General features: G+C 42.5%; 1 protein-coding gene across 1 annotated transcript in view; it reads left to right on the top strand.

Annotated features, from left to right (window-relative positions):
* The window catches only part of TAF1B (TATA-box binding protein associated factor, RNA polymerase I subunit B), a 74,550-nt gene extending 53,788 nt beyond the window's left edge, over nucleotides 1–20,762 (top strand). Inside the window, exons 9-15 of the mRNA XM_004696378.2 lie at nucleotides 4,460–4,607; nucleotides 6,711–6,888; nucleotides 7,482–7,528; nucleotides 10,061–10,151; nucleotides 13,053–13,123; nucleotides 17,348–17,570; nucleotides 20,265–20,762. Coding sequence (XP_004696435.2) covers nucleotides 4,460–4,607; nucleotides 6,711–6,888; nucleotides 7,482–7,528; nucleotides 10,061–10,151; nucleotides 13,053–13,123; nucleotides 17,348–17,570; nucleotides 20,265–20,466 — 960 coding nt within the window. The 3' untranslated portion in view covers nucleotides 20,467–20,762. The remainder of the gene's footprint in view (nucleotides 1–4,459; nucleotides 4,608–6,710; nucleotides 6,889–7,481; nucleotides 7,529–10,060; nucleotides 10,152–13,052; nucleotides 13,124–17,347; nucleotides 17,571–20,264) is intronic.
* The last annotated feature ends 1,812 nt before the right edge of the window (nucleotides 20,763–22,574 follow it).

Below are 22,574 nucleotides of genomic sequence, written 5' to 3'. Positions count from 1 at the left end.
CGACGCGCTAGTAGAGTGCTCTCCTTCTCTCTGTCTTGTTATTACTCTTTGGCTGTTTCCCTTCATCCCACAAAGGACTTGAGGTTGAGCTAGACTAATTAACAGGTAATCAGGGGTCCAGTATGAAATGAAATATCCTATTGGATGTGCAAAATATTGAGCAGGATTCAGGTAGGCCTCATTCTTTTGAATATGTCAGATTCTATATACCTAATGAAAATATGCTACAAATACCTAGCAGCTTCTGTGAGATCCTTCCCTTTTATAAAATTCCAGGCGAGCCTAGCGTAGTGGTTGAGCGTTCACTGCAATGTCCGTGTGGTAGTCCTCTGTGTGGGACTCCTTTCAAAGTTGAGGCCCATTGCCTACCGAGGGTAAGGACAGTGAGGCAGAGACCAGGAGGAGATAAGATGTTCCCTGAATCTCTAACCCATTGCTGCAGTGCTCCCAGCTTTCTGCCAAAGGTTAGAGACTATATTGAGCCACCAAGATTGGCCCGCCTCACTGGCCTCCATTCCAGCTGTTTAGTGGGATCTGCGATCTTTGTTCTCATAATGATTTTGATTAATAATTGATTCTTTCTCATAATAATTGTATTAAAATCAATTACCATATTCTCATAATGATTTTAATGGATTAATAAATAATGAAACAGATGCTTAGGTACAATTTGTCCAGTCAAGTGCTGTTAGGTACAGTTGGAATACCGTGTCAGGTGGTGCTGGGGTCGAAGACAGGGTAGGTGGCAAGACGATTCCTGAATCTGGGCCTGTGACTGGACTAGAAACTGAGGGTGTGACTGGGAGGTGGAAGTGCAGACTTGGCTTGGGGATCTATGGGTTTGATGCCCTAGAACAACATCCAAGCAGAGGTGTCAGATGGACTACTGGAAATCAACCCAACCATTTTATGAGTCTTATTATTATGAATGTGCCCAAGAGATGGGCTAAGCAAAAAGTTCGGCAAGATACTAACAGTGGTATTCTGCAAATTGTGAGTGATTTTTTAAATTTCCACTACAGTATAATAAAGTTTCTTTAACGACCATGCTTAACGTTTTATAATCCGACTAAAAGGTTACTAAAATGTATTCATCATTTATGCTTGGCTTTAAACTAGAATGAAAACTATGTGCAGCAGTAATACCACCTAATGTTGGACAGTGATAGGAGACTGGTGAAAAATTAATACTGACAATGAAAGCCTGTTGACCCACCGTGAAGGTTTTTTGTCAGCGTTATTCTGAAAAGAAACATTTGCTCTGCTTCAAAATACGTGATGCTGCAAAAGTGAAATCTATAATACTGAACTGAAAATAAGGAAATCTAGGTTCTACTCTAAACTGTAATGTGGATTGGATTATTAATATGGCAGGGGGGTGGCTCCAGAAAGGTCGTGGGAAAATTCCATTTCCACCAACTTTTTCAGCCCTTGGTCAGGATTGTACCCTCGGCTCACCTGGGAAAGCATGACAGCGTCTGTCACTAGATGCTTGTCTGCCAAGTCCGGCAGTGGAGATGCTGACAATGCATGGAATCTTGTTAACCTGCCAGATTCCTTGTCAGTGAAGGCTTTAATGTGACCTGTTGTGACTTCAGCACCCAGTTATTTTTCATGGTGATGGTTTTCCCAAAGGGAATGCTCATTGCTCCAGTGCTTTGTTTCGCTTGCAGATGAAAGTCTTTAATTGCATCTCCTACCTGCATTGTATGAAGGGATCAAAGCGGCCATGAATCTTTTTTGTAATATTAAAATTGTCTTAGCTTGAAAAGATACTTCAGATTTTCATGCAGAATGAAGCAGAGGTCTAAATGAATTAACTCTAAATAGAAAAAGAAAACAGCTCCCTTCCAAAGGTCTCTGGGAACTTACTGTCTTTTTTCTCTCACTTAGGTTCACCGAGTAGGATAGAATTCACAGTATAGTAGTGCACAAGTAAGATTGTTCTACTTAACATTAAAAAAACCTTAAAAGGCCATATTGCTTTTATTCTGGATTAAAAGAAATGTGTTCCTATCATACATGGATATAAAGAGTAAACAGAAGACCTTATTTTCCTATTAAAACTCAAGAGTTTGAGTTTTAGAGATTGAAATGATTGTATCAAAAATAAAAATAAGACAAAGAAGATTGTAAGGTCATGCAAAGTAAACTAAAGCATTATGAACCCTGGAATTAACAGTGCAGTTGTTTTCTGTGAAGAGTTACAGGCTCTGACACCCAAAGGAGGCAGTTCTCCTCTGTCCTAGCGTGACTGGGAGTCAGGATCAACTCTGTAGCAGTGAGTGAGCGTTTTGACAAATTCAAATTGATCAGCAGGTTGTTTCCCCTTGAGTAAGGGAGAACTTTCTGATCATTACAGACCCATTTAAGACATGGTGTGACTGAGCGCTTCCCATCACTGGAGGTTAAGAAGGGCCAGAGGAGCTCCTCCTGCATGGTCGGCAGGATCGGCCCACGGGTCTCTAGGAGTCTTCCCAGCAGGGAGCGGGCCACTTAGATTCCTTCTCCCACAGTGGGCTGGCGAAGCAGTGCCTCATACGAAACTCTTGTCTTGGTATCTCCCTGCTTCCTGACCTTCTTTCCTTCCTAACTTTTTCACTGATGTGAAATAGACATACAGAGAAGTAAACATAGGGAAAACACAGGGAGCTTGAAGGCGTCTTACAGCCAGAACGCAGTTATGTGGCCAGTGCCCTGGTCCAGGCGCAGCTGGACCCCGCGTGCTGTGGGAGATGGCTGTCATCTCGCTGGCTCAGCCCCTGGGGATGCATTGGCCAGTCTTCTAGACCGCGGTAGACCTTGTGTCCGAGTCTGAGTTTTACACTCTGTACTAGGAGAAGCACATTGTTTAGCATTTCGCTTCTTTAACATCACATTTTGAAATTCAGTCCGTCTTGTTGCGCATAGATGATTTATTCACATTGATGTGTAGTGTTCTATTGTGAGAACATATCACAATGTGTTTCTCTCAGGAGCCCTGGCAGCACTGTGGGGCAAGCACTGTGGGGCAAGCACTGTGGGGCTATCTGCAAGGTCAATGGTTCAAACCCATTAGCCAATCCACAGGAGCAAGAGGAGGCTGGCTGTCTTCTCCTCTAAAGGTCTCAGAAACCCTAGATAGTGTCACTATGAGTCAGAATCAACTTGATTGCCAAATTGGATTTGGATTATGTTTGGGGCCACTGATGGGAAGAGGACTTTTACAGTCTTGTATTATGAACGTCCTACTCTGTACCTTTTGCTAGATGTGCACCTGTTTCTGTTGGGTATGTAGGAATGGACTTGCCTTGTTGTTTAATGTGCAGATGCGTCCCTCTAGGAGATACTGCCAGTTTTCCAGAATGGTGTTTGGCCCAGCTTTCTCAGGGCCCTGCTGTATTAGTGGTTGAAGAGCAAGGATTTCACTTTGAGGTCTTAAAATGCACCTGACCCAATGTGGTATTTTCAATGGCCTCATTTGCATGTGAAAGTTGGACAATGAATAAGGAAGACCATAGAGAATTTTGATGCCTTTGAATCATGGTGCTGGCAAAGAATATTGCAAGTACTGTGGTCTGCCAGAAGACAAACCCAGATCTGCCTCAGAAGTCCAGCCAGAATGCGCCTTAGACGGGAGGGCGGCGGGGTTTTCCCATGTTCCTTGGGCATGTCTGTCAGGGTGGACTAGTCCACTTGGTGAAGTGGAGATGCGGCGAACAAGAGGAGGACCCCAACGGGATGATGAACAGTGGTGCCAACTTAGCAACAATTGAGTGCCCGTTGTGTCTTGTGCAAAATAGGCTGGAAACTTAATACTTTTATGTGATAAATGAGTAAAGGAGGAAAAACTATATGTTGTGACGATACCAGGAATGTTTACAAATTTTGAAAATGTGAATAGCATATGCAGAAACTCTACAGAGACAACTTTATAGTGCTGAATAGATTTATTTTATTTATTAATAATTAAATGTTTAATAGATTTTCCTGAATTCAATAAGAGGTTCCTATATAGCATTAGGTGGAAGCACTGTTAATATGAAGTTGGACTGTAGGTTTTTAACCACCGGATTAAAACCCTGCTGCTGTTCGCCACATCAAAGCCTGTAAGCACTATGCAATGACAGTCTGACTTCGATATCTGTGTGTTTAAAGATCAGAGCGGGATTTGGAAGAAGAAGGGTTTTCCCAGCAGAACAGTGTGGACAACATTGTAGCTGCTAGTTGGGTGGCAGTTCAGTCCCGCCCCTCAGGTTCCCTGCTGTTTTGTCGAGAAGGCGTGTGCCTTTCTGGTGGGCTGGTGAGGGTTCTGAATGGTTTTCCTCTTTCATACTTTCCTCTATATACGAATTTTATTCAATAAATGCTGAAAAATATTTTTGAAAGTATTTAAATGGTTTTAAAATCATAAAAATATTTTTAAAGCAATAATTCATATGACCGATCTTCCTACCTGTACTGTTTCTCTTTATTCCAGTCCTGGCCGAGTTATGAGGATATCTATGAAAAAATTATTGAAGTCGCCACATTTTTGGATTTGCCTCGTTTTCCAGACATAACTGAGGACTGCTATCTGCATCCAAACATCTTGTGTATGAAGTACATAATGGAAGTCAACCTCCCTGGTGTGTGTGTGCAATGTGTGGTGAAGATCGCTCTAGGCCTATAATGAGAGGGATGCAGAATCTTTCCAAAGCACAGATTCTGAGAACCTCCTGGTAGGGTAGAGGTCACCATAGTGACTTGGAGCCTAATGTCAGATGCCCTTCTTAAAAGACTCCAGACCACATATACTTGTTGAGAGAGAGCGCTGTTCAGAGACAGATTTAAAAGTTCTGCTTTAGTGGATGTAAAATGGGATCCCATCATGTTTCACATAGTACAAGGGAACTTCCAAAAGTTCGTGGAAAATTCCATTTTCTTTCCTTCCTTTTCCCGTGGACTTTCGAAGCCCCTTGAGAGTGGTTGTTGTAGTCCGTTCACTGTGGCTGTTGTTGCTGCCGCCATCGGTTACCCCGGGAATAGAGTGCTAAGTGGAGTAACGAAGGGTCTCGGTAGGTGTCATTAAAGACCGAGAGAAAAAGCCACGTCAGGTTTTTGTTATTTTTATAAAGCTTCATTATTACATAATAAGTGCTCATGAAAAAATTCCATAAGCTAAACTGTGGTGATGTTTTGGGTTTGGGTAACATGTGCTATTTCCAATCCCTGAAACAAACTGGAAATAGTAGTTTGGTAGGACCGCAGTGAGTTCTTACGGCATTGAAACATAAGATGTGCCGAGAGCCTCACTGCACTCAGCTCGGTCAAGATCTGCCAAGACACAAGTAACTCAAGTGGAATCTGCTGATGTCACTCACGCCTGGGTTTCTTGCTAAACTAGAAATGTGAGAAATTCAGGAATTTTATTCTTGAGAGAAAATATAAACACAGAATGACAAGACTGTTGCTTAAGTAATGTATTATGTACAGTAGCAAATATACACCTATAAATATTAAGTCTGTGATGTTTAAATATTTTTAAAACAGGAACAAAACAGTTTAACATCTTCAGATGTATCCTCCACTAAAGAAGTTACCGCAGGTGTCTTACTGAGGCTTCAAAAGTCATTTTTTATTTAGGATTCCATAGTTTTTGAGATTTTATTATTTTAATTTACTTTGTTGATAATGCTTTCAAAATATGCAGAGATCCTGTTTCTGTCCAAATCTTGGACTTAAAAAGAGTTCACACGAGGTTTTAAAGAGACCATCATATAATGATGATGACTGAAGCAAGCTGGTTCAGCGTCTCTTCTCTTCACCACCACACCACTGACTGTCTGCAGGTCTCGTGACTGGTTAAATGGAGGAGACCCAGCTCCATTCTACACACTTTTATTAAGCTGATAGTAATAGTTACTTATATGTGAAATCAATTAGAATAAGATAAGGCACATCTCTGAACGAATAAAGGTGGTTAGTAATCTAGAGGTTCTGTAATCGATGTGTTCATTCATTTGCACTACTTTTGGCCTCTGTTTATTCTCTCCGTACCCATTTCACAAACGTAGAAGCTGAGTTTGAGTGATTCTGATGCTTAGTCACAAAGCTAATGATTAGGAAGCCTAAATATAGGCCTAGACTTTCTGGTTCCAAGTCTCACATGATTCATCTGTGAGTAATGGATGCAGTCCGTGCCGAGCTTCTAATTTCCTTGGGAAAGCCCTACAGCTAGTTAGGACACATGAAGGGCCTCCGTGTGCCAGCCGCACTGCCAGTCCCAAGTGCACATTGATTTCCTCGAGAAGCTGGGCCCTAGACGGATGTCGTCCACCCCAGTGGCTGTAGACACACAGACAAGAGACGTGTGAAACAGTAGAAAGACCGAGGAGGGGCTGTGCATACATCAGAGAAGTCCTAGGAAGTCAAAATAGGGGGGAGAGGGGGAGACTTTGCCAGGATTCTACTAATATTAGTTTTCCTTTATGGAAATCATTTCTAATTTTACTTGTTCACAAAATTGAAATGTGTCCCCAAGTTCTAGCTTAGCGTCATGTTAAGGCACTTAATTTTTTATCTTGCTTGAAGTGATTGTGAGTGATGGAGTTTATACGGAAGGGAGGACTTTGAAAATTAGATGTGTACACATAGACATTTAAGGCAGTTTCTCTTAAAGTTCCAGACATTAGTATGGTATTACTAACAAAGCGATTTAATTCACATTTTTGTGTTTTGTTCTTCAATAGATGAAATACACACTTTAACCTGCCAAGTGGTAAAAATAACTGGAATGGGAGAAAGGGATTTTCTGACATTTGATCCTATAGCTAAAGTGGCAAAAACGGTGAAATATGACATGCAAGCGGTAGCTATCATTGTAGTAGTGCTGAAACTTCTCTTCTTGCTGGACGACCATTTAGAATGGTAAGTGTCTGCTTTAATTTTATGAAAAGTAAACTTTATTGTACTGATCTTCGTTTTTAAAAACTCAGCTAAAAACGTTTTTTTTTTTTTTTTTAAAGAATGATCCTGGTTTTTGCTAATTGTTAGAAACTAGGGAGTTCATATTTAATTGAGTGGAAAACAGGGATGCTCAGCTGTGATAGAATGTGGCTAGTAGTGACAATTACTTCTTATAAAATATTTTGACTCCCCTCAGTGTGGGATCCACTTTAACTTACTATGTTGTTTGTACTGTTTGAGTCCCATTTTCTGAGGGAAGCGTGTTTCGCATTGCTTCACGGACAGCTGACTGTTGGAGTATCATGCACAAGGGTTGCAGAATCTCTTTGCGTGTTACTGACACGCCTTAGGCCCTGGGGCAATGTGTGTGTCTCACTGATTGTGTTAGGAATGTCAAAGATTGGCAGTGCCCACCGTGTCTGCCCCGTGTTAGCAGTTGTCTTTTCTTCCAAGTACGATTCTTTCAGAATTCCATTTTCTGTCAGAGGAATTCCAATTTTAACTTTATGAATAATAGGTTTTAATTAAATGAACTTGTTTATTGTTACCTACAGGTCTTTATCTAATCTTGCCGAGAAACATAATGAAAATAACAAAGAAGGTACTTAATTTTTTATCTTGCTTGAAGTGATTGTCAGTGATGCCGTTTATATGGAAGGGAGGACTTAGGACTTAGGACATAGGACTATGTGTACTATGTGTACACATAGACATACACACAATATGTAAATTGCATAAGTTGTACCAGGATTTCATAGACTTATCTAATTATATCTCCACACTACTGAAAACGTACTGATTTCTTTCTGTGTATATAATGGAGACCAGCTTGGTGTTTGTTTGTTTGTTTGTTTTCATCCCCAGCTTCTACTCACAGGCCATTCTAGACCAGGTATTGATGGGCATTATTTCTGTGATTATCTCTTCTATTCTCGTACCTTTGACCTATGCTTATGCTGGCCCCTCTCCGAGATCTTCTTTCTGTCTTATCCCGTAAGGCCCCTTTAGTGCCTGGCCATTTCCTCATTCTGGACAGTACAATGTCAACGCCACTTTTCTAACCCTCTCTGCACCCCTCCCACCTCACCTTTTCCCAAATCAGAACTCGCAGCTCCTGCCACAATCACTCCTGTCTAGATATCTTTTATATGGTTAGCACTTTAGACTTTAACTAGTGGCCTAAGTATAACTGTTCCTATTTGATTACTAATATTTGTGAAATGTTTAGAAGAATTTTCAGACAGACAGATTGTGAACTGGAGCACGTGCTTTAGCCTCATGTCCCCTGAGACAGAAGAACTGGATGGTCAGACCACCACGGCTGACCAGATAGGATGGGGGGAAATACAGAACAAACTCAGATTTCTTTTTTTAATCAGACTTTGTTAGACTAGTGGAAACTAGAGGAACCCCTGGGACTAACCCTGAGTCAGCCATTCAACTTGGAGCTGACGCCCCTCCCAGAGGTCACTTGCAGCCAAACGAGCTGTGCTGCCCCTCCTTTCAGTGACCACGTGTATGAGGCAGAAGGCAGCGTTTGCCTGAACGCAAAGATTAAGAAGTAGGAAGGCAAGAAACAGTCATCAGAATGGAAACCATGAAAATAGTGAGAAATGTGAAAAATAGAACCATGCCACTGAACAATAGGGAGATTGATAATGGGAACCTAACTTGCCATGCAAACTTTCAGCAAAAAGCACAATAAAATATTACTTTTGTAAATTGACGTAGTGTCTAATGCCATGCCTAAGAGCAGCTTTGTAGAGTTTAGTAAATATGGGAATTCGTTTATTCAATTCCAGTTTTTACATTGTTCTAAGTAGGATATATGTTTGTGGTTTTAGAAGCTTGGACTTAATGACAGTAACCCACTTGTGTGTTTTTTCTCAGAATACATGCCAGTTCATGATTTCTGCGTGTTGCTGTATGTTGGCTCCCACGCAGAGTGCAGGGTTGGGCTCTCACTCCCTACCGTCGAGTGGATGCTGGCTCATAGCAACTACAGTGTCTATGAATGCCCTTTCTAAGACTCAGAGGTCATTTAGAAGAAGGGACTCACTTTGACATCTTACTGTCTCTGTGATCCTCAAAGTAACTCTACGCTCTCTGCAGGGCAAGAGCGCCGTCCCCATCCCCTCTGCTTCCCTGCTTCCTGCCATGCCCTCCTGTCCCCTGTTGCCGAAGAGGAAGTCTGAGTTCAAAGAAATTGTAACTTACTCAAAAATATAGAACTTCCTTGTTTATTGTTTCCCTCTAGCTGTTTGGTTCTTTGCATAGTTTTCTTTCCTCTTCAGCTGTGTGGTATCCCAGGCCATATTGGATTAACTGATGTAGGCAAGTCAAGGAGAGTTTTAATAAGCCATTGAAAGATACCATCTTAATTAGAGCGTATACTAAAGAAATTTAGCCTTTCACGTCGCCATTTTCCTCTCAGCCTGCCTCGTAAGGCCTTCACTCTGACCCTCGTCTCTGCTTTACGTTCTCGTTTGCCTCTCTGCTCCTCCATGTTCGTCTCACCTCCCAGTGTGGATTGAACAAGAAATGAGGAGGGAGTTATTGTACTTCCATTATTGCCATTCCATCCATTCTGTCCATTACAATCTCCTGGTTTACTCACCTCTAGACTCTCTGGATCAGGACTAGGAAGAACAAGGAGAAGGAGTAGCAGTGAATGAGCTGGAAGTCTGTAGTTGGATACTGTTGTCACATTCGCCCACTTGTGCATTGATTTATCTCTGTATCACACATATTGTAGCCGCATCACTTGCCAGCCGAGTTTAGGAAAGGCACTTTGATTATGGAGCGGCAAGCAGAGTATGTCATCTATTCTCAAGGATAGTAGAGTCAAATCTAGGGGAAGGGGACATAAAAAGGTCATGTCAGTGTCGTGTATCAAGGGCCGTATTGTAGGCAGGAACCCAGAGAAGGGACAGACGTAAGGACTGCTTGGGGGAGTCATACCAGGATATGGAGACAATTGCCTCACTGTGGTTTCTAAGAGCTGTAATAGACATATTTATCTCTATATTGATAAATGAAGATTCACAGGAGTAATGTACTTTATGATAGTGTAATTCATATTATGATAATATAGTTTACTTTGGTTAATATTTATGGATTTCATTTCTTCCAGATAAGCCTTGGTTTGATTTTAGAAAATGGTACCAAGTTATGAAGAAAGCTGTTGATGAGAAAAAGCGAAAATGGGAAGAAGCCAGGGCCAAGTATGTTTCTTCTTGGAGTGTAGAATCCGCCTGCTTTCTTTCCACATTTGTGATTGTACATTGAGCTGAAATTTCACCACTACAGGCTTATCAGCATGGTGACCTTTCCCTAGAAACATTAGCCAGACATTAACTAAACCCCAGATTCTATTTGGGTTTTACGAGTGTTTCCATTAATTCCGATTGCATTTTCTATTTAATTGCACATCTAAGACTGAATAACTTTTTGCTCCCTTCTAAGAGAATTCATGACCAGAGAGGCCGCCGGCCCGATGGCAGGGATTGTCCAGGGGACCCGTTGTTTCCATTGTGATTCAGAGGGTGTGTGCTGAGGGCTGCGTGAGGTAACGCACAGGGCATCACCAACGAGCGGGAGGGGACCAGCCCCCGGTCGTGCTGATTGTCTTTTTCAATCTCCTTCAATCTCCGCCACTTTATTTGTCATATACGTGACCAGTTTTTTTCTCTGTTCTCTGTATCATCTCCCATGTTGTCAGATGGAAGTCCTTGAAGCATTCCCCAGAACCACAGGTCTTTATGGGTTTTAATGGATTCAGTGGTAGTGAGTGAGCACTAAAAATGGCAAGCATTATTGAAAAACTAAAAACCATTTAAGAGGTGGTGGGTTTAATGACGTTTGAGTTGCGAAGGAAAATGTTGAGAACAAGAAGGAGGGAAATTAAAAAGTATATGCAGAAGACTTTTGCTAAAGTTTTCTTAAACATGACACTAAAAATATTTAAAGGACAATAGATAAATAAATAAAATGAACTTTACCAAAAGTAAGAAATTCTACTCTTTGAAAGACTCTATTAGGAGAATAGGAAACCACAGACTAGGAGAAAAATAATTTGTAAGTCACATATGCAATAAAAGATAAATATTTAGATTATATTTTTAAAAATTAATAATCCAATTTTAAAAATGAATCACCGGCGTATGTAATCACGAAGTTTCGATGGGATCAGGTATCAGGCATCAAAGAACAAAAAATCATATCATTGTGAATGAGGAGGAGTGCAGAATGAAGACCCCCAAGCCCATCTGTAGACAACTGGACATCCCCTTACAGAAGGGTCACGGGGAGATGAAACAGTCTGTGTGCATGTAGCAACGATGAAACATACAACTTTTCTCTAGTTCTTTAATGCTTCTTCTCATCCCCCAACCCCCACTATCAGGATCCCAATTCTACCTTACAAATCTGGCTAGACCAGAGGATGTACACTGGTACAGATAGGAACTGGAAACACAGGGAATCCAGGATGGATGATCCCTTCAGGACCAGTGGTGTGAGTGGCAATACTAGGAGAGTGGAGGGAGGGTGGGTTGGAAAGGGGGAACCGATTACAAGGATCTAGATGAGACCTCCTCCCTGGGGGACAGACAACAGAAAAGTGGGTGAAGGGAGATGTCGGACAGTGTAAGACTTGACAAAATAACAATAATTAATAAATTATCAAGGGTTCGTGAGGGAAAGGGGGCGGGGAGGGAGGGGAAAAAATGAGGAGCTGATACCAAGGGCTCAAGTAAAAGCACATATTTTGAGAATGATGATGGCAACAAATATACAAATGTGCTTTACACAATGGATGTATGTATGGAGTGTGAGATAAATGAAAGGTTTGAATGCCAGTAAGTATGCAGGTGATGAGTAATCACACAAAAAGATACTCATTGTCATTGCTCACTTCGGTTTTTTGGTGCAGTTTCAGGTTTATAGAGCAATCCGCATAAAATACAGAGTTCCTATACACGCCCTCTCTTACTGTCCACAGTTTTCCATTATTAACTTCTTGTGTTAATATGATGCATTTGTTATAATTGATGAACCAATACTGATAAATTATTAACTGAAGTTCATAGTTTACCTTAGGATTCATACAGTTCTATGGGGTTTTAAAAAGATATAATATCATGTATCTACCATTACAGTATCCTATACAATAGTTTCATTGCTCTGAGAAACCCCCGTGCGCTACCTTTTCATCCCACCCCCTTGTCCCATGTTTTGATGTTTTTTTACTATAAATTATAGAAGTCATTTACTCTAGAGAACTAATAAAAGATAATGAAGTTGAGTCTGAAAGTTAACATTAAGTGTTGTATTTGTTACAGAGCAGCAAAACACTTTAGCAATAACTAAATTATAGATTTATGCTGGAATCTGGAACTAGGGCCAGAGACAGTGCAAGAAATAATTACCTTTAACCTGGTACCCTAAACCTAGAAGAACTCTGACCTGGTCTTTGCAACTTGGTGGGAACCCACAGGACCACATGCATCCAGGATCTTCATCTTCAAACAGCTCCTCTCTGGCTGGCATTATCTTGGCAAGAATCCTTTGGATCATAGAATCAGGTCATGCTGGAGTCTCGGTCTCTCTTCCTTATTCCCACCAGGATTGAATAGATGCCACAGAGACATCCGTCTAATGGCTGCTTGTAAGAGTTCACAGAACCAGAAGCACTCCTAACTTAGTCCTCGGCTAAAGGGCGGTTGGAGCAAAGGCAAGGAGAAGGAGGAACAGTTGTTTCTTAGGTGGCTTTTAAGATGAGAGAAGCCTTTTTATGTTGTACAATAGTTTCTTCAGGGTCATTGTCACTTAGGGGACTCTGGGGAAAGGCACCCCTTCAATTGGCCTGCTCTCTCATTCAGTGCAGCTTGCTTAGATCTAGACGGCTCTATATAAGGAGCCTTCAAAAAGCTCATGGGGAAATAGAATTGAAAGATAAAGAATTTTCCCATGACCTTTCTGAAACCTCCTTGTGACTAGATCATTCTGAGCCAGAGCTTTTACCCTGAACATCAGGACTTGCAGACTTCAAAGACACTTCTGTAACGTGCACTGGAGCTCCCTTCCTCTCCGTCCTGAGCGCCCCCGTCTTCCTGTTTGTACAGGTACCTGTGGAAAAGCGAGAAGCCGCTCTACTACTCGTCCATCGACAGATCGGTGGTGTACAAAAGAAGAGGTAAGGCCAAGTGTCTCTTGTTAATGCCAAGTAAGAAAACAGTTGTAGAAGAGCTAAATATCTTGACTTTGAAAAATGAATGCATACTTTTTCTTCTTTAACAAATGTTCCAGAGTTCATGTACATCCAAGGAGCATCATCTCCATCCAGAAATCTCCATAGGAATTCCTTGGTTTAGTTTGGCACCATGCCTGTATGCATGCTGTAAGAGAGAACTTAAGTTCTCGCTGCAATAGAAAATCCTATTTCTGTGACTCTGTTTGGAAACTTGCCTTTGGATTGTCTTGTGCATTCAGTTAACTGTCTGTGGTCGCTACAAATGTTTTCATTTTGGTGGATATTATCTTTTAATAACTGTAAGTTATTGAAGCCAAATGTCTTGAAGAAAATTGTTTGCATTGAGAAAGTACTTTTTATGCTCAAAAACTGAAAAATACCTTTAAAATGACTTTTCTGGACTGGTTCATAGAATGCAATAGCTTAGTTTTCCTCTCAGAATGAAACCTCTGTCCTGACAGTGGCCTCTGAGGTCTGCCCCCTCTGTTGTGTTGCCCTCTCTGCAGTTGCTCAGGTAGCCTCATAGGCACTCCTGCCCAGGGTCTGTGTGCCAGCTGTTCCCACCGACTTGAATGCCTCTCGCTTTTCTTTTAAACTCGTGGACCGTAATTCTTGACTCAAGCAGTACCTTTTTTCATAACCCTCCCTAACCTACTATAATCTACCCCTCCTTCGTGCCCCAGCACTTATAACCCACTCCCTGTTAAAATTGTTATTGTAGTAAAATATAAGAGGTCCTCAAAAAGTTCATGGGAAATAGAATTAAAAGGTAAGAATTTTAAAAGTAATATAAACTCTATTTCTTAACCAAAGTGCCTTAAGTTCAAGATGCCTTGGTTAAACAATGGTATCAGCCAGTTAGGCCCTCTCTAAAGAACCCGAGGGTCCTTGGAATTTAACCATGTCAGCACAATCTTCTTTACATCGTTAACTGAAGAAAAATGAGTGCCCTTTAAATACTTTTGAAGATTATGAAACAAACACACACACACACACAAATCAGATACAGCCAAGTCAGGACGTGGGCTAGATGCCTAATGCTTTCCCATGGAAACTCACAGAGGTGGCCTCGTTTGAGCAGAGGAGTGAGCAGGAGCATTGTCGTGATGGACAAGGACTCTCTGGGGAAGTTCTCCCAGATGTGTTTCTGCTAAAGCTTTGGCTAACGTTCTCAAAACACTCCTCATAAGCAAAAAGCCGTAAACTATCCAAAAAAGTATTGCCATGACATTTGCTCTCGACTGGTTGGCTTCTGCTTGGACGGGACCTCTTCTTTCTCTTGGTGAGCCATTGTCTTCACTGCGCTGGTCTTCAGGATCGTACTGGTAAAGCCGTGTCTAAGAAATGCTTCAGGATCTTAATTCCACCTGTGGAACTTTTCATCAAAAGCTCTACTCTTGTCTGCAGTTGATCTGCATGCAACACTTTGTAGCCATCAAGCAGAAAGTTTACTCGACTTTACTTTTTTAGTCAGAATTATATAACCTGACCAGTTGAGAGGTCTCTGGTGTGGGCTGTTAATCTCTGCTGTTAATCTTCTCTTCGGTCCTCTTCAATTAGGGCACGAACAAGTTTAGTTATTTCCTTCAAACGTGACGTGGGTGGTCTTCATTTTCAGCGTCACCTCATCCATCCCTTGCTAAAATGAGTTAGTATGAGCTGCTGATTTCTCTGGGGCATTGTCTTTTTGGAATGCGCCAGTGATTTCAGCGTTTTCCCACCCAAGCTTCACCATAGATTTTGATGTTTGCGCTTGCTTCAGCAGTTAGAGAATTCATACTGCTCTGACGGGGCTTCTTTCCAAGCTTATGTCTTATCGTTTTCACTGTTCAGACATGTTATAACAAGTCAGTATGAGTTTATTTTGAGGCAAAAAGTTTTTCTTAAGTTCCATGCATAATTTTTTTCAAAATGCACATTTTTCCATGAACTTTAAGACCTCTTGTATGTATAACCCCAAAAATGACATTTTAAAACCATTTTAAAGGGCATAATTCAGTAACACTAATTGCATTCACCATGCTGAGCAACCATCAACACTAACTCCCAAAGTTTTCCACATGGAAACTCAGTATCCTTTCAGCAGTCCCTCCTCCTCCGCTCCCCCTCCTGATAACCACTGAAAGCTTGGTCTCTAGGCATGTGCCTGTTCCAGATAGTTCACCTAAGTGGAATCATCACTCAGACAGCATTTGCCCTTTTGTGTCTAACACGTTTCATACACTGTAATATCTTCAAGGTTCATGTCCCAACATGTATTCGAACCTCCTTTCTCTATGGTTGAATCATAATCATTGTATGACTCCCAGATTAATTTTTGTTTCTCACCCATCTGTTGGTCAACATTAGCATTGTTTCCACTTGGTGGTTTTCATGAATAAAGATGCAGCATTTTCACTCAAGCCTTTTGGGTATCTACATACCCAGGAGTGGAATTGTATGGCCTGCCTCGTAATAAGCATTGGATTGCTAACCACAAGGTTGGTGGTTCAAAGCCACCAGTTGAGTGAGACTATCTGCTCCAATAAAAGTGTACGTCTTTGGACACTATCTAGGGACTCTGTGAGTTGGAATCCCATAACTGCCGGCTTGGGGTGGGGTTGTGGTGGTGGTGGTAGGGTGTTACACATTGGGTTCTTAACTGCAACTGGAACCCACCAGCCATTCTGCAGGGGAGAGATGAAGCTGTCTGCTCCCACAGAGATTTACAGCCTCATAAACCCTATGGAAAAGTCCTGCCTTGCAGAAACGCTATGAGTCAGAGTTAAGGGTTTGGTGTGAGTTTTATGGTAATTATATGTTTAACTTGTTGAAGAACCACCATATTGCTTCAAACAGCAGCTGTGCCGTTTTACGTCCCCCTCACCACTTGTTGTTCTCTGTTTTGTTCAGAGAGTGACCATCCCATTGCATTGTCTTCCAATAAGTGGCATTTCATTGTGGTTTTGATTTGTATTTCTCTGATGACAAATAATATTGAACATCTTTTCACGTGCTCATTGAGTATTTGTATATCTTCTTTGGTGAAATGTTTATTCAGCGTCTTTGCTTAATTTGTAATTGGGTCGTTTGTCCTTTTGTTAAGTTGTAAAGGAGTTCACTATAAATCAGTAGCACAATGATCACAAACCTATAATGTCTGGCTATTAATATTCTATATATTAAACCCCTGTTGGGCATATGATTTCCAAGTATATTCTCCCATTTTGTAGATGATCTCTTCACTTTTTGGAAAAAGCCTTTTGATGTATAAAAGTTGGGGAGCATAATTGATGTATTCTTTGTCTTTTGTTGCTAATACTCTTGATTTCTTACCTAAGAATCCATTGTCAGAAATAGCACCCTGAGGTTTATCCCCGTGTTTCTCCTAAGAGTGTCATTAGTTTAGTTGTTATATTTAGGCCCTTCGTCCATGCTGAGCTAATTCTCATAGATGGTATTAAGTGGATCCAAGGCCCCAGGACTGTTTAAAAGGCCATTCCTCCCCCATTGAGTAGACGACACTCTGGTCAAAAGTCAGTGGACCGTAGATGTGCGGCTTTGACTTTGGACGTGGAGCTCTAACACCAGATGGTATGGAGTCTTGTGGCTCTTTACTCACATTTTGAAATCAGGAATTGTGAGTCTCCTTACTTTGTTCTTATTTCTTGACAATTCAGAGCGCCTTAGCATTCCACAGGAGAAAGACGGGGCTTTCTACATTTGCCCTGCAAACATTTGCAGCTTTGCCCTGCACTATTGGGTTGCTATGAGTTGGCATCCCCTCGATGGCGTGAGTTTGGTTTTTAGTACAATACCTGGTGTGTAGTAGATAATCAACAACTCACTGCCAGGAAGTTGGTGCTGACTCAGGGCGACCTTGCCTGGCAGGGCAGAACTGACGCTATGAGTTTCCAAGACGGTAAGTCTTCATGGGAGTAGAAAGCCCCACCTTTGACCCATGGAGCAGCTGGTGTTTCAAACTGCTGACCTTGCAAGCTGCAGACCAATGTGTAACCACTGTGCCAGCTCGGGCTCCTGTCGTAGGTAAGAACTGTCTGCTTTTAACAGTGAATGACTGCACAGATAAGTAGTAATTGTGCCACGTTTTGTTTTAAAGTATGTTTCATTATCTCATGCTTTGTGAATTAACATTAGTTTGTATTTTACTCCTTTCCTTTCCCCCAGAAATGGTAGTGAGTCTACAAAAGCAGTTTAGCATGCTGGTTGATTCAACGCCAACTGTTGAAAATAAAAGCCCTTCAAGTTTTCAGTTCAAATGGACCGAAGAAGACCCTGACAGCACTTGTTTCCATGGACACAGCCTGCAGGGAGTCCTGAAGAAGAAAGGACAGTCCCTGACAACCAAGAATTCACTCTACTGGCTCAGTACACAGAAATTCTGTCGCAGGTGATGAGCTCTTATGATCAGAAGACGGGGGGTCCAAGTGTGGTTCCTTTATTTAAAGTTAAAAAGTCACACAGTGATTGGATGGCGTAGAGGGAGGTGAAGAAAAGAACAAGGGAGGTGCCATCAGCCATCCAAACAGATGAGTTTGAACAAGGGTTCCAAGAGTAGAATCGCAGGTTGTTGGGGTTTTTTGGCCCCAGAACCAGCTACTTACTGAACTGCTTGATGCAAGGCACAGGGCTGGACCTGGAAGGGGAGTGGTGGGGCTGTCCTGTCTCTAAGAGGGAATCGCAGATCTGACAAATGTATTAAATGTAATGGAGAGTGCTTTGAAGGTGATAAGGTTGTTTTGTTTTAAAAAAAATTTTTTTTAATACATAGCTTTGGGGAGAAAAATTCTGGGTTTTTATGGGTACCCCTCAATTGGTATCTTATATACAGAACCCAGTCTTCTCCCTCGTTTTATTTTTAACATTTTTTGAATTGTAAATTAGGTGAGGGTGACCATTTCAGATCATCAATTTTGTATTCAACAATTCAGGCTACTAAGCACCACCCCCACCACCCGGCAATGGGCTCCGCTCAGTCCTCCCCCTGCTCCTTGATCTCTCTTCTCCTTCTTGTGGACCACCGTGCGCCACTCACCCAGCCTCACACCCTCAGCTGTCCAGTCTGTTGCTTTATCTTCTTCCCTCTCTTGCCCTCTCCCCACTCCACCCCCATCGGCAAGAAAGCCTTTATCTTTTTTTGTTTTTCTTTCCTTATAGCAATGGTCTCCTACAATATTTGTCCTTTTGTGATTGGCTAATGTCACTCAGCATATTGTTTTTCTAGGTCCATCCATGCCAAGAAGTGCTTCCTGATTTCTTTATTGTTTTTAGCAATACATAGTATTCCATTGTGCATGTGTACAAAATTTTCTTACTCGTTCTTCTCCTGATGAGCATTTAGATTGTTTCCACTAGCTTGCTATTGTGAACAGTGCTTCAGTGAAATTGGGCATGCACGTGTCTGTCTGTGTTCCAACACTTCTTTCGGATATCAACCTAGCTGAGAGATTGCTGGATGGCATGGAATTCCCAGTCCTACTTGTTGGGGGAGCTCCACTTGGCTTTCCACGTGGCTGGACAGCTCTGCAGCCCCAGCCTCTCCAGCACACGTCAGTGTCTGAATCTATGACATTGGCTGTCGTCGTCGGGGTACGCTGGTAGCAGCCTCCTCCTCGCTTGGATTTGCACCCCTGGATGACAGTGATCATGAGCATTTCTTCATGTGCTTGGTGGCCATTTGGATGCCTTCTTTGGTGAACTGTCTGTTCATGTCCTTTGCCCACTTCTTAATTGCATTATTTGTCTTTTTTTGTATGGAGATACTGCCCTTTTCTATAGGTTTTAGAAACTAGTTCCTCTCTGTGTCACGGTCAGAGATTTGTGCCGACTCTGTGAGTCCGCTTTCTGGTGGCGTGCTTTGATGCGCGTTAGTGTCCTCGTTCCAGCGGGTCTCCTTCATCTACTAGTCTTCCCCCAGGTGTGCTCCCTCCGCTGCTCGGACAGCAGGTTGGCGCCCTGTCCAGGGCCCTTCAGCTGGTCCCTGCTTCCTCAGGGAGGACCTCTCTAGTTCCGGGACTCCTCCCGGGCTGTGGTCCATCCTGAGCTCATTGTGTGCGTTGGGAATTTTGCCAGCACCACTTGAGGAGACTTTGTCGCATGAGACTGGAGCCATGGATATCCTAGGATTTGTGGCACATGGTAAGGGACACAATTCAGGCCACAGCAATTGAAATATAATATTTTTAAAACCAACTATAATGACATTAATTAGACTTAAAAGAGGCTTATGGTAATTCTATAATATCAAATGTGCAGCCAGTGTTTTCATTTTCCAGTAATCAGGTAATGTTTACAATTTATGTGACTTACGTACAGAGACCCCAGTGCTGCCCAGTTGGCTCTGGCTCATGGAGACCCTGTAGGACAGACACTGCCCCAGTGTCTCATCTTCAACTCCTCCCTGTGTCTGATTGTGTGCTCTCAGCTTTACTTGTTGAGGAAACCAGATCACTGGGCCTGACTGGCTGACTGCAGCCCTTCGACAATGTTCTCGGGCCCCTCAAGCCCTGCATCAGGAGCCCTGTGGCATAGTGGGCACATTGGGCTGCGGGCTGCTAGGTCCGCGGTTCAAAACCACCAGCTGCTCCACGGGAGAAAGATAGGGCTTTCTACTCCCTTTAACAGTTCCCAGCAGTCTTGGAGACTCACAGGCAGTTCTGCCCTGGCCTAGGAGGTCTCTATGAGTCAGTAGTTAGGGTTAGTCCCCTGCATTCCTATCTCTTGGTAGAAAGAGAGATTTGAATACGTCATGGTTCCACTATTTTAAAATTAGTAAAATTGCTGTGTCGACTCTTCTTCTGGTGCAAGGGTACAGGAGTATGAGCTTCTTTCTAGAGTCTGGTGTTGCGTGGCTGGGGACCTAGTGGCTTTCACACTGCCCAGGGCTGTGTGCTTGCTTGGGTTGGGTTGCTTGAGCACTGCAGAAAGGAGCGGCTCTAGAAGGGGAGAAGCTGGCTCTAAGCAGCCCCATGGCCCTTGTATGGTGGGTATAGACAGTGCTAAAAATACCAGAGTTTTAGCCCATTAAGCTTCCTTCTAGCTCTGACTACTGTTTTAAGCCTAACCATATGTTTTCTTCTTCCAGCTATTGTAAACATGTGACAACCTATGAAGAATCGAATTATTCTCTGAGTTACCAGTTTATACTAAATCTTTTCTCCTTCCTGCTAAGAATAAAGGCATCTTTTCTCCATGAAGAAGTGAGCTTAATTGAAAAGAGACTTTTTAAATCAAGATATAGTAAAACAAAAAAGAAATCTTCAAGATCCAAGAAAGTGATAAGATAATAAGAAAAATGAAGTAGGAATTTGAGATAATGTCTTAATGCTACGAGAATGTAAAATTGGAACTTAACATTCTAGAAAATTATGGAAACTAGAATTTTCTCACACATACATGGTACCATGTATCTGCGTGTGTGTATCTGTGTGTACCATATGGTACCATGCACCTGTGTGTGTATATGTATATATGAGAGACATATGTATTAAATATGCTTATAAAGGTACATAGTGAAAAGGTTAAACTTTCGGGTTTTTTAAAATTTTTGATGTTTGAATAAAAGCTTCACGTTTTATAAATGGTATCTAGAAATTTGTACTTAGTATATTTTAAACTTACATTTGCTTTTTAAACTAGAGCATTTGCTTTTTCTGTCTCAGAGTAATCCCTAATGGATCAAAGATCTTAATGCTATAAACTGTTATTGATGCATACAGAAAAGCTTCAAACTTGGAATAGGAAAGGACTTTCGAAGCTGCCTCAAACTCAGAAGCCAGAAGAAGAGATTGACAGTAGAATCACAAACAGAGGCTGGGAGAAATATTGACTTCACACGCTGCCGTGGTAACGATTCTTCTACAAGAATGCATACCAGACGAGTCCGGAGGAGGTGGAGGTTAAAGATGTCCCCGACGTCTAGTTTCCCAAGGTGTTCTGCTGCTCCATCTTCTCTGCTGTTAGCCAGCAGGGCTCAGCAGTGGTGTTTTCCTCACACGCGGGGAACCAGGCAGATCCCTGCAGCGCCCACAGCACTCAGTGAAGCGGGAATGAAATGGCTCACGATGAAGTATCAAATCTACAGTTCTGATGCCTGTCTAAAGCACCCTTCGCATCTAAAAGGCTGTGGGAGCTTATGAAGCCAGGGCAGGTGACAGACCAGAACTGAAGGCCCAAGAACCAGAGGTCACGACGACGCGGAAGAATGTGCGAAAGTCCAAGCAGGCCTTGCTTCTAGCGCCGCTCAGTCAGGAGGCCCAGGCCGCTGGGCAGGAGGCTTTGATGGAGGCAGAGGCTTGTCCTTCAGCAGACCACACTCGCGAGGGAGCGCAGGGTACGGACTTGAGTCACGCCCTCTAGAGAGCTGGAGACTCAGAATATATCCCACTTTAATCCTGAAGCAGGACTCCCTTCAAAACGGGATAATCACCACCTGATGGAGGTTAGAACTTAGAATCCACCAGAAAGGGCTTGGTTTAAAAAGCCATATTAAGTAATTGACTGCATCTCACGTGGACAAAGGTTACTTATTGTAAAAATGTCAAATTATTTGAATTGTGTCGGAGAAGACTGTTGAATGTCCCAAGGACTACTAGCAGGACACGTCAATCCCCCTTGGAAGGAGTACAACCCAGATGCCCCTCAGAAGTGAGGGGTGAGACTTCATCCCACGTACTGTGCACACGTCATCAGGTAGACCAGACATTACGTTTGGTGAAATGTGAAAGAGAAAGACTGAACAAGATGGGCTGACACCATGACGGTAACAAGGAGCTCAAATATAGGGGTGACACACACACACACACACACACACACACTCCTGAGACAGCGGGACTAGATGGTGCCCTTCTGCCAACTCTGAGTTCTCTGATCAGGACCACAATAGGTAGATCCTGATAGAAGGGAGGAAAAGGTATAGAACTCCCAGGTTCCCTCCCAAAATCCAGGCTTACTGGGCCCACTGAGGGAAGAATCCCTGACACTATTACCCCGAGACATTTTTTAAACCTCAAACTGAAGCTATCCTTCACGTCACCTTTTAGCTAAGTAGATGCCCCTGTAAAGGAGGGAGTATCACCCTTGAATACTGTGCTTTCTAACTTCCTTTTTAAAACTTCAGTAGAATTTTATTCTATATCTTTAGGAACTGGGAAAAGCTGCTGGTGTTTGAGCATGCTTCCCCGTTGATTGTGATGCTGGCTGAGAACCACTGCCGCGCAGTGTGGCCACTCAGCCGACGGGATGGGACTCGGTGCCTGACCTACCCGCGCCCAGCAAACAGGGCTTGTTTCTGGTGTCAATTCTAAGAAGATCACGGCTACTTTCCCTCCCCTTCATTACTACAATGTACCTTTGGAAAATTTCAGTGAGGATTTATCGTCAAGGAAAAGATGAA

The sequence above is a fragment of the Echinops telfairi genome, unplaced genomic scaffold (genome assembly GCF_000313985.2).
Source record: "Echinops telfairi isolate 266 unplaced genomic scaffold, ASM31398v2 ScPeMD7_9;HRSCAF=40, whole genome shotgun sequence".
Classification (NCBI taxonomy): domain Eukaryota; kingdom Metazoa; phylum Chordata; class Mammalia; order Afrosoricida; family Tenrecidae; genus Echinops; species Echinops telfairi.
The sequence above is the reverse complement of the archived record's forward strand: the minus strand, read 5'-3'. Positions and strand labels throughout refer to the sequence as shown.